Raw genomic sequence first — 15,704 nt, 5'->3', positions numbered from 1 at the left:
GCTATTCATATCACAGTTGATAAAGAACTTCTGCAATTCAGTAAGAGAAAGACAACTCAATAACCATGAACCAAAAAAGCATAGAAAAGAAAACACAAAAGCTTCTGACAAGAAAAAATTCTCAATCATATTCATAGTAAGAGAAATACAAACTGAAATTTTAATGACATACAATTTTCCACTACCAGATGAGCAAAGATTGAGGTTTGATCTTATGGTAAGGGTATGGGAAAAGAAGCTCTCTCTCACACTGCTGTTGAGAATCTTTTACCTGGTACAAGCTTCATGAAGAGCAATTTGCAAAAACCAATCAAAGGTTAAAACATGCAAACATTCTGATATGTTAAATCCATTGTCAGAAATTTATCCTACAGATAACCACCTTGCAAAATGACGTGTACAAGAATGACATTGCCCCATCATTTATAATAGCAAAAGATTAGTACTGGGGAAGGCACAGACACAATCTGCAGGCAATTTCCTGCCCTCACCTACCCCACTCCTTTCCCCTCTTGTTTGTTTGCATACAAGTGTTTTATTGTTTTCACTCTTGGTTTTTTCCCCCCTGCATACAGAAGTTTGGTATGTTTCTATATGTGTTTGTGTGCAGTTGTTCTGTACTTTCTATTTCACAAGACCACAAGCAGCTGGGGGGAACATTAAATCTTAACCAGGCTTGCTACTTGCCAGGACAAAAGGATAGCTAACTGGCAAAGCCCCCTCCCCCTGGAGTGTATAAAAACCTAGCACTCAGGAAGTTCAGGAGTCCCTCATCTCTGACATGAAGAGACATGCATTATTGCTGGTTCCTCATCTCTGATGCAAAGCGGGGTGTGCAGAGCTGTCATCCTCTGATCCTCACTGAGCAGCTGGCCTCCCCAGGGGACTGGGTATGTGGAATCTTTTCCCCACTCTTTCCCCGCTGTGTAAGCAATAAAGTGGTCACTTGCTGAAAGTCTCCATTGTGACTGAGCCTGTTTTCCCAAAGTGCACCATATAGCATACAAGAATTGGGCAAAACCTAATGCCCATCAATATGGAACTTGCTAAAGTATAGTGCATCAGAGAAAAAAGTAGATTGTAGCCATTAAAAAGAATGCAGCAGCTAGGAGTATGGCTATGGAAAAATAGCCAAGATAGAATTTTTAAGTGAAAAACATGATGTGGAATGTTTGTTTAATGTAGATATATATTAACTATATTAAATATTTATATCCTTGTATAAACATAAAATACTTCTGAAAAGACATATGAAATTGATAGGAGTTGTTTCTTCTAGGGAGGATAATTGGGTAGGAGGGAGTACCTTTCAAATTTTGTACTGTATGCATGTAAAGGCCTATAACAGTTAATAAAAATAAAATAGAAAGACACATTCATTAATCATCTCTTATTATCCATTATAACTCACAAAGGAGATGTCATTACTTGTATCTGAGCCTAGAGAAACCGAGAAAGTAGGAAAAACTCTGCTGGAACAACTAAGCATAGCAGACAAATCCCAAATTCTCCTAAAGCCTCTTCATAGTAATCTGCAAAACAGGCAGGTAACTAGTGTTTAGTAACCAATGACATTTTTTACAAGTAGAGAAAAGAACAGAATCAATGCTTAAGACACATACACGATCTGTGGAACACTTCCATTGCCCCCCAGTTTCCCTGCTTCCATCTAGTCTATTCCTCTTTCCCCCCTCCCCTCAGAGTCCACAGTGACAACCAAGCTTCACTGTTAGAAGGAACAGATTCACAGATATTTGCAACAATGCTGAGGGCTTGACACACTAGACTGTCCTCCCTCATTGGGAGCCACCAATTCTTCTGAGAGACACAATTCCCTATGTTGAGAACATCAGGCCTCCCCAGGATGGGGGTACACCTTCCCACACACTGTATGGATCTCGACCCAATGATATAACACACTATGACAAGAAGGCTGCCTCTGTGCCAGATGCCCCCCATTAAGCACCTTAAACAGGTAACCCTTCCTTATTATATTTTCTAAAGCATTTTCTCAACATTATAATTTCAACCACATACCTGACAATCTCCCATGGTCATCTGTTCCCCCAACCCTCGCCCCAATTCCTTGGGCCATGTGACCCATGTTCCCAACCCTAACCCCCCTCAAGCCTGCAAAGCCCCAGATCCTTCGGGTTTTAGGTCAGCACACCCATGGCGAAATCCTCCCTGCCCCCTAAATCTGGGCCTGAGTCTCCTCCAGTGTGCTCCCACAGTGAACCTGCTTGCCCTCCTCTACAGAAGGACAAGACGGGCCTCATTCCCAGTGGTCTCCCACATGCTAGCATGAGAACGAATTGTTTAATAAGAGCAGATGCCTTTGGGCACCTTTGGCCCAGGCACTGGACTTACCATGCCTGACAATCACTCTCTATCTGCTATGTCACAACACCAAACAAGCCTCCAGCTACCATTTCTGAAAAGGCCCACCAGATGGGGATGTATTGCAAGAATGGAGAATGTGATCTCCTCCTGGTTCCCAACTTTTCAGAGCTGCAGGTTTATCTGTGGTGTGGTTATTGTTTACTTGTTTGTTTCACTGGAATACTTTGACATAAATGGTTTAAATATTCTTGTAATTTTGTTTTCTTTTAAAAAGTAAATATTTAGAACTTTTCCACTCAAAAAGTACAATTTCAAAAGTGAAGCATTTTTAAAGTCTGCTTTCATTAAACAATTGCATCTTGTATCCCTGAGGGCCTTTGCAAATAGTTCTGGTTTTCTTATTTTGTTTTCTTTTGGCACAACTCATGTTCCAATTTCATGAAAATTAATGCTACACACTCTGTTTCTAAAAGAAAGTCCTATAAACGAAGCTGTAATAGGAGATGTGGAGATGGATTCGTTTTAATACTCTTGTCTTGACTTAATTTTGTATATTGTTTCTTCAGTTCTTCCTTCCCAAGTCAATTTTTTTCATTCCAACACACTCATATGCTTTATTAACTTCCAGCACACTAATATGCTTGAGGAAAAAAACCCAGAAAACTCTAAGCTCACAATGATGCCCAGTTGTATTTCTAAAGTAGGCCAATGTGCCTGAAGGGGCGTTTTAGTTGGAAGGATTTTCCTGGAACTTCAGAGAAGTGAATTTTGTTTCCAAATCAAGGCAATCAAGTCTATAGCTCCCTGACATTGCATGGCACCCTGGCGTGCTGTTGATTAGTTGGGACTGTGTTGACAGAAGATGTGGGTTCTCATTGCAAAAGTGCAACTCTTGTTATAAAAGTTCAGTATCTTTCTTAAGAAGACACTTTTCCTTTTGGGGCTTAGTTAACATATTGATATATAAAACATCTCAACAATAAATCTTACAAATTCTACTGAAATGTATACCTCATAAAAACAATCATGTCTTATAGGGCAGAAAATACTTGTAGCTTTTAAATTTGATTAGGGATGAGATCCCAAGACTCCTGATTCAGTTGTTAAAAAGGAAAAGGAAAAAATTTAACTATATAAAATCTATATTATCAAAATGCACCTGGCATAATATGCTTGGGTATACAAATATGATTTGGAACTGGGGGCTCCTCTTATTTATCTTTCTGTATAGCCACAAAACATAAACTATGAAAGGGAGAATAAGAAGTGGCAATGCGGCCAGGCCTGATGGTTTCTTGGTCTTAATGAAACTGTGCATCTGATATTTCAAATGATTCTTCACTCACTTTTACATGGCTTTTCAAAGCCACAGACAAAGAGAGTTGAAAAAAATCATGCAACTATAAAGGGTGAAATAAACTCTTTGAAGCTACTGTACTCATTAGTGGATGCAACAGATGGCAAAGGGCACCAATTTCCTATGGCCAAAGTGTTCTGTAAAAGAGAATGGTCAGTTTTAAATAAGAGAAGATCTGGCTCTCGCTATTCCCCCGAGACCCAGGATCCATGGGCAGGTTCTCTCAGTGATATAATCCCAGGACCCACAGTTTTTAGGATGAGGACTGCTAAATCCATCCTTTTCCAGGGCCGCCCCACCATCTCACTGGGTATCAGACTCCTCATATATTCCATGCACCAGACTAAACATCTCTACCCTCAATTTGCTGTTCTTCCAGGATCTTCTGTCCCAGTTCCTTGTTTCCAACATCCACACACTTATACAAGCCTAAGCCCTCACTGGCTCTGAGCTCTTTCCCCATTTCCACTTTCCAAGCAGCAGTCAAGTCTTTAAACCCACTGTCTCCTCCCAAGCCCCATGGCCACTGCCCTTGTTGGGTGTTGTCATCTCTCTCAGACTCAAAAGCAGCTTCCTGGAGGCCCCCTCCCTGCAGGCCCCAGGCTGGTGCCACACAGTTGACAAATCAGATTATGGTATCAGTTGCCCCAAAACTCAAGGGGTCCCGTGTTTTCAGGATAAAGTCCAACTTCCTCCACAAGCAGGAGCTAGCCCCACCTTTCCTTGTTTAACTCACCTCATAGGAGACACCTCAGAAGATCCAGCTGGTAGAAGACACAGACAGGCGGCCTTTAGGCGCCTGCCTCCTGGACCTTCTAGCTCACACCTGGACCTGGGTTTTCAGGGGTTGGGAAGTAGGCAGAGGTAAGACTGCCCCTTTAGAATGGGGAGGAAGGTCTCCCAACCCCCCACGCCCCAGCAAACCTGAGGGCCCTCTATCCTCACAATGTCCCACTTCCATGGACTTCCAACTGTTCCCCCAGCAATGAGTGGATATTTCACCTAAGACTTCAACAGTGTTTACCATGGCTCTACTATAGCCATGTCCAGGAATTGTGGGGAACACAACAATAAATGGAGCATTATTCCAGCCCCAGAGGAGCCTAGCAGGTGAAACAATTGTAACATAACACCAGTCAGAGGTTAACATTTCTAACGACCCCAAATCCCACACCCCATATAGGACAAGGTACATCTCTGTGGTAAGCTATCTAGGAGCACAGGTAACCTCTGCTGTCCCCAAGAAGAGAAACCCTCGGGTAAAGGTCAGAGCTGCAGGTGGACAAGGGTTGCTTCAGGGTAATCAATGTGTTACTTTATTACCAAGACCAAAATGAGACCCCCTGTGCCCAGCCCGGGGACCACACTGACCTATGGAACCTGAGAGTCTGACACTGTGGGGTTTACATGCCATCTTAATATTAACAGTGACATGTACCCAGGCAAACCCCATGTGACACCCCTTCTTCCTTGGGTCCTAAGGTCTTGCCTGCTCTAGCAGCAAACCTCCAACCACAGGCAGCACCCAGCAAAACATACTTCAGAACATACAGGGCAAGATCATGATGTGGAAGACAGGTCAAGTTTGTTTTAAAATTGGGATTTGAGGCAAATTCTCTCGAAATTGCTCATGTCTAAATTTCTCATGAATCACAAGCTGCTGGAAGTTATATCCCATTGTTCTCTACATTGCTACTTCACCCCTGATCCACCCTGTGGGGTTCACCATCCTCAGGACTGCTGCTTCCCACTGGAGCCCTAAGGAGCGGGTTCACAAAGCACTTCCATGTGTACTTTTAAATTTGCTCATCAAAACAACCCTGTAAGGTAAGGGTTGGCACAATTGGCATTTCACCCTCAGGAATTAAATTACTTCCAAATAAATGAGTTGGAACCCTCATCACTCTTTTTTCCTCTAACCCAGCCATATAAGGCTAACTGTTTTTAACTGTTCTAAAATTACAGTCTTACCTTTTCCCTGTAAATGCATCCTTGAGCAATCATTTGACTCTACAAGTAATCGGTTTCTGGTGGTCTAATACTCTTGCCAGATTAAATTCCTTCCATGTACCCATAACAATTCTTTTTTCTTCTGGTAGGTCCTGGACTAATTACACAACACTGTAATGGGCCGACAACCCCATGATTTACATAGATTATCATTAAAGGTGAAAACTGATGTGCAGAAGACAAATTATGGAGCATACATAAAATCTAATATTGCTTTTAGGAGGTGAAGGAAAACATTCACATTTACATATTTTTAGAATAACTTTTCACGCTTTCTATAGGAAGTTTGTAGGGGGATGAAACAATCATAATAAAATATCACCCCTAATAAAATATTCATTTAGTAAATAGGGTGAAATAGAGAGAAATTATTCTTATCTTCAGTCCATTTGCTCTATTTCTGATCATGCCTCTTATGCAATCCTTTTCCTTTAACCAATTTTAATCAGACTGAATCCCCCTCACTCGAGGAGGCTGATGAAGCCACCAGCATGCTTCTTAAAAGACTCACCTTTCCAGCCTGGCATCTTGAGGAGGCGAGAGAGAAGACGCGGGAGTGGTGGGCACACCGGTTCCAGCTGAAGGTTTGGAGGAGTGGTAAGAATTGTTGCCAAAGTTGTTGTATCTAACATAGCCCACGGTTTAAGTTGGGTGAAAAAAAGACAGAGAAATGAATACAAATCAGTAAATGAATAGGGTTCAGTCAAAAATCCTAATTTTTGTAAGAAAAACAGGTCTGTTAGTGATCATTCTAATCCGAAGAATGTTTTGATAATTTTTCAGAGAAATTTCCCATCTAAAACTATTAGGCAGCAGGATTTTAAACAAAGGATGGAAATAAAACCCTCATATTTCCTATTAAAAAGTATATTAAAATTATTTAACATAAATTAAGAATCCAAATTATATTCACTTAAACCATGAAGAATTTTCTTGCATCCTAAGGTGGGTATAATTAGCATTAATTCCATAAAAGATCTGTAAATAATCACATTATGAGAGGTTAAAGAAACATCTTTTTAAAGATTCAGCTTTAGATGTTTCCAAAAACATAAGCAAAATTTCATCATGTGCCATGTGCAAAGAGAAACTGCTCTCAGGCTTCTGGACTGGCCTGCTGCTTATAGTCTCATATACCCATTTTCCATCCAATCTTTCCCCTAAATCAAAACTATAACTAGGTTTAAATGACCTTTTATCATTTTTATCATCAGAGAAGTTTTAGGATTTGTAAAATTCTAGAACTTTCTTTCCGTTTTTCAGAATGGATGTCCTTTAGTGATTTGTACTTAGTTTTCATCACTCCCAGGAAACAGATTTCAAGCCCTTGCATGAGCGGGACTCATAATTAGCTACAAGTAATGAGGTTCAGAGAGCTTGCTTCAGACATGGTCAGGGCCAACTCCTTTCCTTGACCTGCTTAGGAGCAGTGTGTTGGGTGTGGGAATCCAAGGGTCATGATGGTTTATGTGCAAAAAGACCTTTCTGTTCACAGTGAATCTAGCCCAAACCCTACCAACAGTGGGGGGCTCACAATCAGTAATAACCCTTCTGGAAAAAAAACAGACTTCAAGATGGGCAGATCCTTTTATAGAATAATTCCACTTTTTATAATCTAATATAAGCAAATATCCTTATGATTATTTGTATACTGAAAAATGTATTCATTGGAGCATCATTAAGATTACAGTGAAAAATGAAAATGCCTAACTGGGTAACAATGAGGGACTGGCTAAGAAAGTATGACAGTATGATGTATTCTTCACTCAGGGGAATATTATGCAGCCATTAAAATACCTAATGATATTGTTAGTGAGAACATGGAACATGTATATATATAAGACTGAATAAAAATCAGGATATATAATAAAATTGATTTGCTAAAAAAAATCAGAATATTTTGCATAGCATTTGAGTAGAACTCTAAAAACATGCTCAAAGATCAAAAACTATGTGTAGGAAAAAAGTATAAAAAATAGATATCTTTCTAAAAAGTGGAGCACAAAAATGAGATTTCAGTTTTCAGTAATAAATTAATTATAAGGAAAAACAAAAACACTTTTATTACCTACCATCTCTCCTGCATTAACTCAGGATTGCTTGGTTGCTACTCTCATTTGCTCATTTGGTATCTCATGCCATCATGTGCCTAGTATAAGGGACTGCGCGAGGCCAAGGAAGACTCAGACCACATAAAATTACCCCATTCGCCCTTCTCTGTTAACACACCATCTTCCTGGGTCTTGGTTTCTAGACATACATCTTCTCTTCTTCTTAACAACCCAACACTGCATGTCTAGCAGTTTAACTCCTTCTCTCAGTGAGTGATAGTTTGATTTTTCTAGAGGGCCCAAAAAGCATAGTATAGAAGGCTGAAAAGCAAAGGACGAAAGGAATGTACAAAGAAAGTGAGAAACAGAGAAGGGAGAAAAAGCCAATGAGCAAAGGAGGAGGAGAAAAGCAGCATGGCAAGCACTGTGAGTAGGCGGGAAGGGGCCTGCCCCCGGCAGCCCCTGACTCCTGGAGAGGCAGGGGCTCTGAGGCCCATCCGCACAGGCATCACCTAGCCACACGGACACTCAGCCTGGTGCTCCAGTCGAGCAGCTGAAACAATCTCCTTCCAACCCAATGTGGACATTCTGTAGACTGTTTTCATAGAACTACTTGGCTAAAATTATGTTTTAGCGACATTATGGAAATAAAATAAGCATAATGAGTTTTTTCCCTTCATTGGTTTTTCTAACGACTAAGCGATAAATTCAAATGCCTCACAGTCTGTCCAATTTTGCTTCTCAATTTCAGCCAAACTAACTGGACCATACAATTCACCGTTCAGTTTTGTTGTTTGGTTTTTTGCTAGTGGTGGTGATTCTTTATAATATCTAACTGGTTGGTCTCCATTATAATTGGTTCAATTGCAGTCAAATCTGTGGCCACACAGACCCACAAAAACCACAGTGAGTGAACACCAAAAAATTCAATAGGTACAAATAATATTTATACAGTCTTGAAATTCCTGTCAGACAAATGATTAAGAAATTTTAACCTTGGCTCAGTTAAACTTAAGTCAATCTTCATTCACAACCACATGATATTTTTTCTCAATTTAAGTATACATTCATTTAGGCAACTTGTACGTTATCTACAGCACCCTTCCTTTAGGACTATAAGTAATAGTGGGAGGGACCTGGAACCCAGGAAAGTCCCATCAGAAGCCACGTGACTGTACCAGAAAGCTGAGGATCATGGTCAGAGCCTAAGAACACCCTGCTGGGAAAGAAGAGGTTGCCAGGATGTTTTTATACTAGTCAAATGTGCAGTCCCTAACTTGCACATAGATAATTGTTCTTGGAGGATATAAGAGTCCTGTTGGAGGTATTCCATAAAAACTGTGTGAAAGATCACACAAGTCCTAGAAATTTAGAACTGGAAGAGACCCCTGGAAAACTTCTAGTTTGGAGGTATTCAAACTGGAGTTCACATACTCTTAGAGGTATCCAAAGCCACTCTGTAAACAAGGGAAAATCAATTTCCAGATCGAGTTCCATATCTGCTCTTTCTCAAAATGGATCTACATCTGGAGTCTCCCAGTTCTTCTTTCCTGACTTCCCTTCCACAGTTGCCTTCTTTCTACTTTTAGAAAAGAAAGGAACACTCTCAACCGGGCTGAGTCGGTGAAGGAATTGTCTTGAGCTATTAATCCTCCAGGGCTCCAAGCAAAGGAATAATAGGGAAAAGCATCACTCCTGAGGGAGCGGTTCCTTAAGAAGCACCGAGGAGGGAGAAAGCAGTGCTCTCTACTCCAGGGACAAGCTCCAAGGCCCCCTGCCTTATTTCTTTGTACCTGCTCCCTTACCTGTGAATCTGACACCAGGAGTTAGCTTGTTTATTTGAATTAAAGCATGAAGTCAGGAAGATTCTTAGAGAAATTTGGTCTCATTTGACTGAGGACTGCCTTTGATCATTGGGTGTATGTAGGTATTTTCTGTAATTTGAATTACTTAACTCTGAAGCCCCAAAGCTTCAAGAAAAAATTTAAAACACATATATAATACACCAATCACATCCTTTCTGACTGTTTAAGCTTACAGCAAAAAACGAAAACAAAAAACTTTGGACGGTTTTCTGAAAGCTTTGGGAGAAGTTTCAAAATTCTTTTAGGTTGTATTTAAGAAAAAAAGAAAAGTTGATGACCATAATTTGAGATTAATTCTTTTATTTATTAGATGGAAGGACTGACACTACAGGGAATGGTCATCTTTGTGGTATGAAAGAGCAACCATCCAGGACCAGGTTTCCTTTGAACACAAGCTCTAGCAAAGTGTTCTCACTGAAAGTCACTAGCCTGCAAGGGGTGGCCAGGGTTAAGGCTTGGTATTAAAGTTATTATGTGACAGACTGCCTAAAAGACAAGCAGCAGTATTTCGTATCAGACCAGACTCCAGAGCAAGCTTCCTAGGTGGAAGTCACTTTCCCATTTACTGGCTGAGTGATTCTGGTCATGTTACTTAGCCTTCCTGTGTGTCAGTAGCTGTATCTGTAAAGAGGGGTTAATAATAGTACTGATGGGCCAAGTGATACTTGAAATGGTAATCTCATGAAAAGTGCAGGGCCTGCCACATAATACATGCTCATTATATGTTAGCTCTTATTATTACTATGAGATGGGTGTGGCCATAGGAATTATAAGTTATTGGTTCGTAACAAGTGATTACACAAAGCATATACATGCTCTCTGCCCATTCCCCACTCTGGCAGAAAGTTCCCAGAGCAGGTTGCTTGGAAGGCAGGCAGGCTATCAAGCACCTTTTTAAAAATTTCCTAGGGAGCTCTGATTTGCACACCTTTCTCTGCCTCATCTGCAATATTTATGCTGAAAAATCACTGAAGTATTTCTAGTTGACTACTGTAAACTATATTAATGTCCATGCAATGATTCAAACTGCAATTGTCTCTCATCTTATGGAAAGCAATGAGCAAACTTTGAAAAGTACACACATTAGAATCCAAAACAGAAAGCTATAGAAAAGGGAAAGAAATTTTAAAGACACCCACCTATTAGAAGAGAAAGACCGGAAGTTGTAGGGTTCAGAAGCAGAATACGTGTTCAAGTGGAGAGAATCTGAGGAACTGCTAAAGGAAGGAAAACCCCACTCAAAATGTTGCACAGACAGATGGAAAGTATCTTACAATATTCTGTAGGCCAGATGGATGCATGAGAGATGTATAGAATTTGGCAGACCATACATTTAAAAATATTACTTTTAAAAATATATTGTCATTAAGAAATTCTGAATTCAAAGTAATGACAGTTTTCTTCTGCATCTAGTCAATGGTCAGAAGAGCTGATGCCACAAGTGCGCTCTGCTTTGCAATCCACACAAACACAGCAGGAGACACACCAAAAGGATGCAGTTAACACTGTGCTCGCCTTCCCCCGGTTAGCTTCAAACAGGGCCCCGACATGGACCCCATCTACCTGTTTCCCTTCTGGGACTCTGCTTCGTTTTCTTTGGTGGGTAAGGGAGTCTCCTCGAAGTCATAGGAGAAGAGGTGGAAGGGGCTGTGGGGCACGTAGGGCAGCTTTTCTAGGGTCGGTGAAGCCTTCAGCATGCCAGCTGCGGTGGAGGAGGGCCGAGAGATGGAGGCAGGGGTAGGGGGTGACAGCAGGGCAGGCCGTGTGGTCCAGACCGTGGACTCGGGTCCGGGAGCCGTGCTGCCCAGAGGCCGTGTCCCCTGCGAGGTTGCACTTGCGGCAGCTGGGAGAACTGAACTTCCGGGAGCAGCTTCCTTTCCAGGGGGGTTCTGCTCTGAGGCAGGGCTGGCCTCCCTGCAAAGAAGAGGCCAGCAGTAGGGGGAGGAAAGGAGAGGAAGGAAGGGCAGGAAAAGGAATTGGGGAGAGGGAGCAAAGGTTAGGAAAGAGAAAAAGACAGTTAAAAACCCACCACTGTTACTTTAGAGTCCCGCTGAATCTTTTCAGCTGCAGCACAAAAGCCCATCTCCAGCAGCTGTGGTCTGCCCAGTCAATCCTGCACCCTGGGCTTGCCCTGGGAGGTAAGACATGCAGAGCGCAAGCAAACCTCTCTCCAGATTAGGTCTGGTCCCCAGGTGTATAGCAGCCTGTTTGAGGGGATTTCATGATGGCCCCAAGGCTCTTCTCTTCCCCCTATGTCCATCCCTTCCAAGTCTCCCATCGGTTTTGCTGGTGCCTGAATTTCCATAGTTTGAGCTTCATTTCTTTGTCTTGGTCATGGAGGATTTATCCTACTGCTAAAAAGTCTAACCTTGAAGAAGAGGTATCCCATAAGCCCTGTACTTTAGTAAGTGCTTTCAGGTCCTTTTTTGAAAGCTGATATGGATAAGGGGAAAGGAGAAGAGAATGGAATGTAGCAAGCAATAAAAGAAAAGACAAGAACAATGAAGACAAATATTTCCCATTTCACCTGTCTTCGGGTGGCACCTCTACCACTAAGTCAGGTGGGACTAATTCTGCCGGTTGTCGGTTATAAACACTTTCTGCCTTCAGGGGACTGGATCTACACTACTTAAATATTTTGATGCACAACCTTTATAACCTGAGCATTTATGTTAAAAATTCTGCATTTTCAAAACCACAGTCCCTTTCCCAGAGAACTTTTCTCCGATCAGTGGAAATTATTCCAAGCCATGCCCGTTTGGGCACTGGCTGTGAGCTGTTTCCTTTCTTACCTTATATTCAGAACTGCACCTGATATAAGGACAGGGACGTACCCGCTTCCCTGGGCTGGTGGGAGGACTGGGTGAGGCTGCGCTGGAAGGGGCCAGCCCAGCGACTGGCACACACCGGGCAACAGCGGGAAGACGCCAGGCAAACAATGAAGAGGAAATTTTTGGCTTTAAGGAATGACATCCACCCATCAGGGTTAATTAATGGCTTAGGTAGTGTCAAGATCAAGCTCTGGTCTCTAATCTGCACACCGTGATTCCCTAAAACTGAAAAGCTTAACTATATTCTCTGATCACAGATGCCCTCGAGCAACAGTTAATGTGGCCAGAGCCTCCGGAAAAGACACTTGAAACAGCAAGCTAAATAACTGCTACCTGTGTATATAACGAGTCTATGTGAAGATGGGACAGTGTACACAGGTATGCCTTTCAAGTTTCCCTTTCCAGCCAGAGTCTGCCCTGGTCCCCAGGCACAGTTTCGGGTGGGGGGCTGAGGGCTGGAGGCTTAGGGTCCACAGCACGCATGCCGAGGCACAGAGGAGTTAGCTGTACCAAGGCATTATTGAGGGTCTACAGAATTTCCTAGGGCTAATTTTCAACCTGAGATGGGCCTGTCCACTGAACCCCCTCTCCTCCCAGAGCATCCCTAGCGAGTGAAGCACCGTCCCCAGGCACAGCAGATCAGCGTGGGCAGAACGCAGTCTATTTAATGCTGATCTCCCTGCCCTCCTCGTTCTGAACTGTGGGGCTAAGTCACCACCCTCAGCTCATTCCTCTCTTCTCTCCACACCAGGTCTGCTGCCTTTTTCCTTGGATATTTCCAAAGGGAGTAAACAAGGACTAGCTGGACAGTTAATCTATTTGGTAACTATTACATATACTGTTGGCATGACAAATGAGGCATCATGAATAAGGCATCACATGAACTTTCAGATTGACAAGGAAAAATTTTACTCTAATTCATCCAAAATGCTTTTTGGTTTTGCTTATTTGGGGAGAAAAGGACCAATAGTAAAAATGTCAATTTACAGTGGTCATCGAGTGAAGGAAACCACTAAATTTTAGAATTACTTTTGAATACTAGAAATTGAAATTACCTATGATAAGTTTTTACTTTCTATAAATACTTCATTGGGGGAAAATATCTACAAAATAGAAAAATATCTATAAAGTGCCCATGTCTGTTAATGCTGCCTGAAGATGGAAAGACTGTGCCTTGGTGAGGTGAACAGGGGACAACAAACACCCCAGAGGGCTATAGAGCTTTGCTACTTGTTCTGGGCATGAAAAGAAATACTGCGAATTTTTCTGTGCCCTATGGAGTGGAAAATGTTCCTGTTCACTTGGATATAAAACAAACGAATTATTAATACAATTACCCATGTTTTAGCTGATATTGTACTGTTCATACTGGTAGGAGGAAGGAAACACACAGAATTATTCCTATGGCAGTGCTGAAAGGTCTAGCATTTTCTGAGTCCATATGAGCACCTTTTTAGGCACCGTCACTCTGAATGAGCTAAAGTATTCCATGAAGGAGAGAAGAGTGGGGGGAGAAGAGCAGCTGGGTGACTTTTCCATAAAGCAAGGTTTAGGAAGGCAGTATTTGAATAACAATTTCAGTACCCTAATGAAAGCGTGCTCAGTTTTTTCTACAACTAGTCACTCTGCAGTGGTGTGTGCAGGGTAAGTCAAGTCTGCCAGTGGCGGCTAGTGAGGGAAGGAGACGATGACAAAAGGGTGGCAGCATGCTAGCAATTAAGGAGGAGCCTCAGGCTTTTAGCACGAGCCCGGGAGGGCCAGGCCCCCAGTACCTGTCCTCGCCCTGACTGCAGGCATCATCCTCTCTCTCTTCCTCAGAATTGGGCTCCGTGACTGGTTGTTCCTCTTCCTCCACTTCCTCCACCTCCTCCACCCTGAGACACAACCAGGAAAAGAGGAATGCATACAGAGACAAGATGGAAAAGCAAGATGAGCATTGCAGACAAACACTGGAGTAAATACAGGGGAAAAAAAAAAAACCCACGCTGAAATGAAAAGGGCATACTGAATCTGTTAGGAGAGAGGGGACAGTTCTGAAATGGGGGTCTTTAAATGTGGAGTAGAGAAGTAGGAACCCAACAAGGGCCAAATTACTTGTCAAGTTAGTGGAATGCCCCTGTCATGCCCCAACACACATGCAGGATTTCTCCTCCATGCAGCATCTCCTAGTGAATGTTCTTGATGATGACCAGCTCCTACAGCAACCACAGAAGCCTCAGGTCTTCTGCGCATTGTCTTACTTAGAAACCACTGAGGCTCAAGCCAAGCTGGTTCTGACTAACCTCCACAGTGAACACAGGACTTTTGCCTCCCACTCCCTCACTCTCAATGACTGTGCTCAAGGGGGCTGTCCTAACCCCACCTCAAGGGCGAGGTGGAGCTGCTCTGTGTCAGCCCTGGGATTGCGGTCTTGGCTCCCTAGGGATGATTGGTTGTTGGGACACCGTAAAGTCTAGAACTGTCCGTGGATTCCAGGGGAGCAAAGCTGCCTGTTAGTGCCAGGCCATCAAAGCTTCCAGGTGACATTTTGTACTTTTGTAGTTCAGTATGCATTTTTGTGCATACTGGAGAAATCAGCAGTGTGAGCACCTCAAGCAGCAGCCCTGAGCCACAGGAGAGCAAGATGTCATTCATGATGTCTTCCGGGTGGAGCATGTAGGTCTGCAGCAGCAGGTAACAGGAGACCATCATGGCAGACAGGAAGGTCAAGGCCACGCTAACACCAAGTGGCATCTTTCATTGGTGGCTGTTTCCCTTTGTATCAAACATTAGTCAAATGACTTCAATTCCAAGATAAAGGAGAAGCATCACCATATCCAGTACTAGATTTACAGTTGGATTTGTAACAGGACACCATTATACAGAAATATGAAGAGTTTCAGCAAGAAATAAGTAGCATAATACCACCTGCTCAGAAAGAACAGAATTTCTAGAGGTGTGGAGGACAACTGTTTACCTCCAGAACCTCACCTCATGGCACCAACTTCAGTCCCCAGATTGTCTTTTTCTTTTTAAGAATTCCTTATATATTCTGGATACAAGTCCTTTCTCAGGTATATGTGTTGCGGATATCACGTCCCTTTCTCTAGGTTGCCTTTGTATTGACTGCATCGTGTCTTCATTTAAATGAAATCTTTTTTCTTTGATAGTTGTTTAAAAACTTTTGCTTACTCCAGGTTCTTGCAGATATTCACTTAGGTGTCCCTCTAAAAGTTTTATATTATATTTCACATTTAGATTTGCAATC

The 15,704-nt window shown here is 42.4% G+C and overlaps 1 protein-coding gene across 17 annotated transcripts in view; it reads right to left on the bottom strand.

The window, feature by feature from the left end:
• The window catches only part of FHOD3 (formin homology 2 domain containing 3), a 537,731-nt gene that overhangs the window by 135,589 nt on the left and 386,438 nt on the right, over positions 1 to 15,704 (bottom strand). For 6 of the 17 annotated variants that reach the window (XM_058277150.2, XM_058277152.2, XM_058277160.2 and 3 more), the window contains exons 11-14: positions 14,230 to 14,331; positions 11,190 to 11,540; positions 10,766 to 10,843; positions 6,222 to 6,335 (exon numbers count right to left, since the gene is read on the bottom strand). In XM_058277150.2, the coding sequence (XP_058133133.1) occupies positions 6,222 to 6,335; positions 10,766 to 10,843; positions 11,190 to 11,540; positions 14,230 to 14,331 (645 nt within the window). The remainder of the gene's footprint in view (positions 1 to 6,221; positions 6,336 to 10,765; positions 10,844 to 11,189; positions 11,541 to 14,229; positions 14,332 to 15,704) is intronic. The other 11 variants (XM_058277156.2, XM_058277157.2, XM_058277162.2 and 8 more) reach the window with 4 other exon arrangements.

This window comes from Dasypus novemcinctus, chromosome 16 (genome assembly GCF_030445035.2).
Source record: "Dasypus novemcinctus isolate mDasNov1 chromosome 16, mDasNov1.1.hap2, whole genome shotgun sequence".
NCBI classification, from domain to species: domain Eukaryota; kingdom Metazoa; phylum Chordata; class Mammalia; order Cingulata; family Dasypodidae; genus Dasypus; species Dasypus novemcinctus.
Note: the sequence above shows the minus strand (reverse complement) of the source record. Positions and strands in the feature narration are given on the sequence as shown.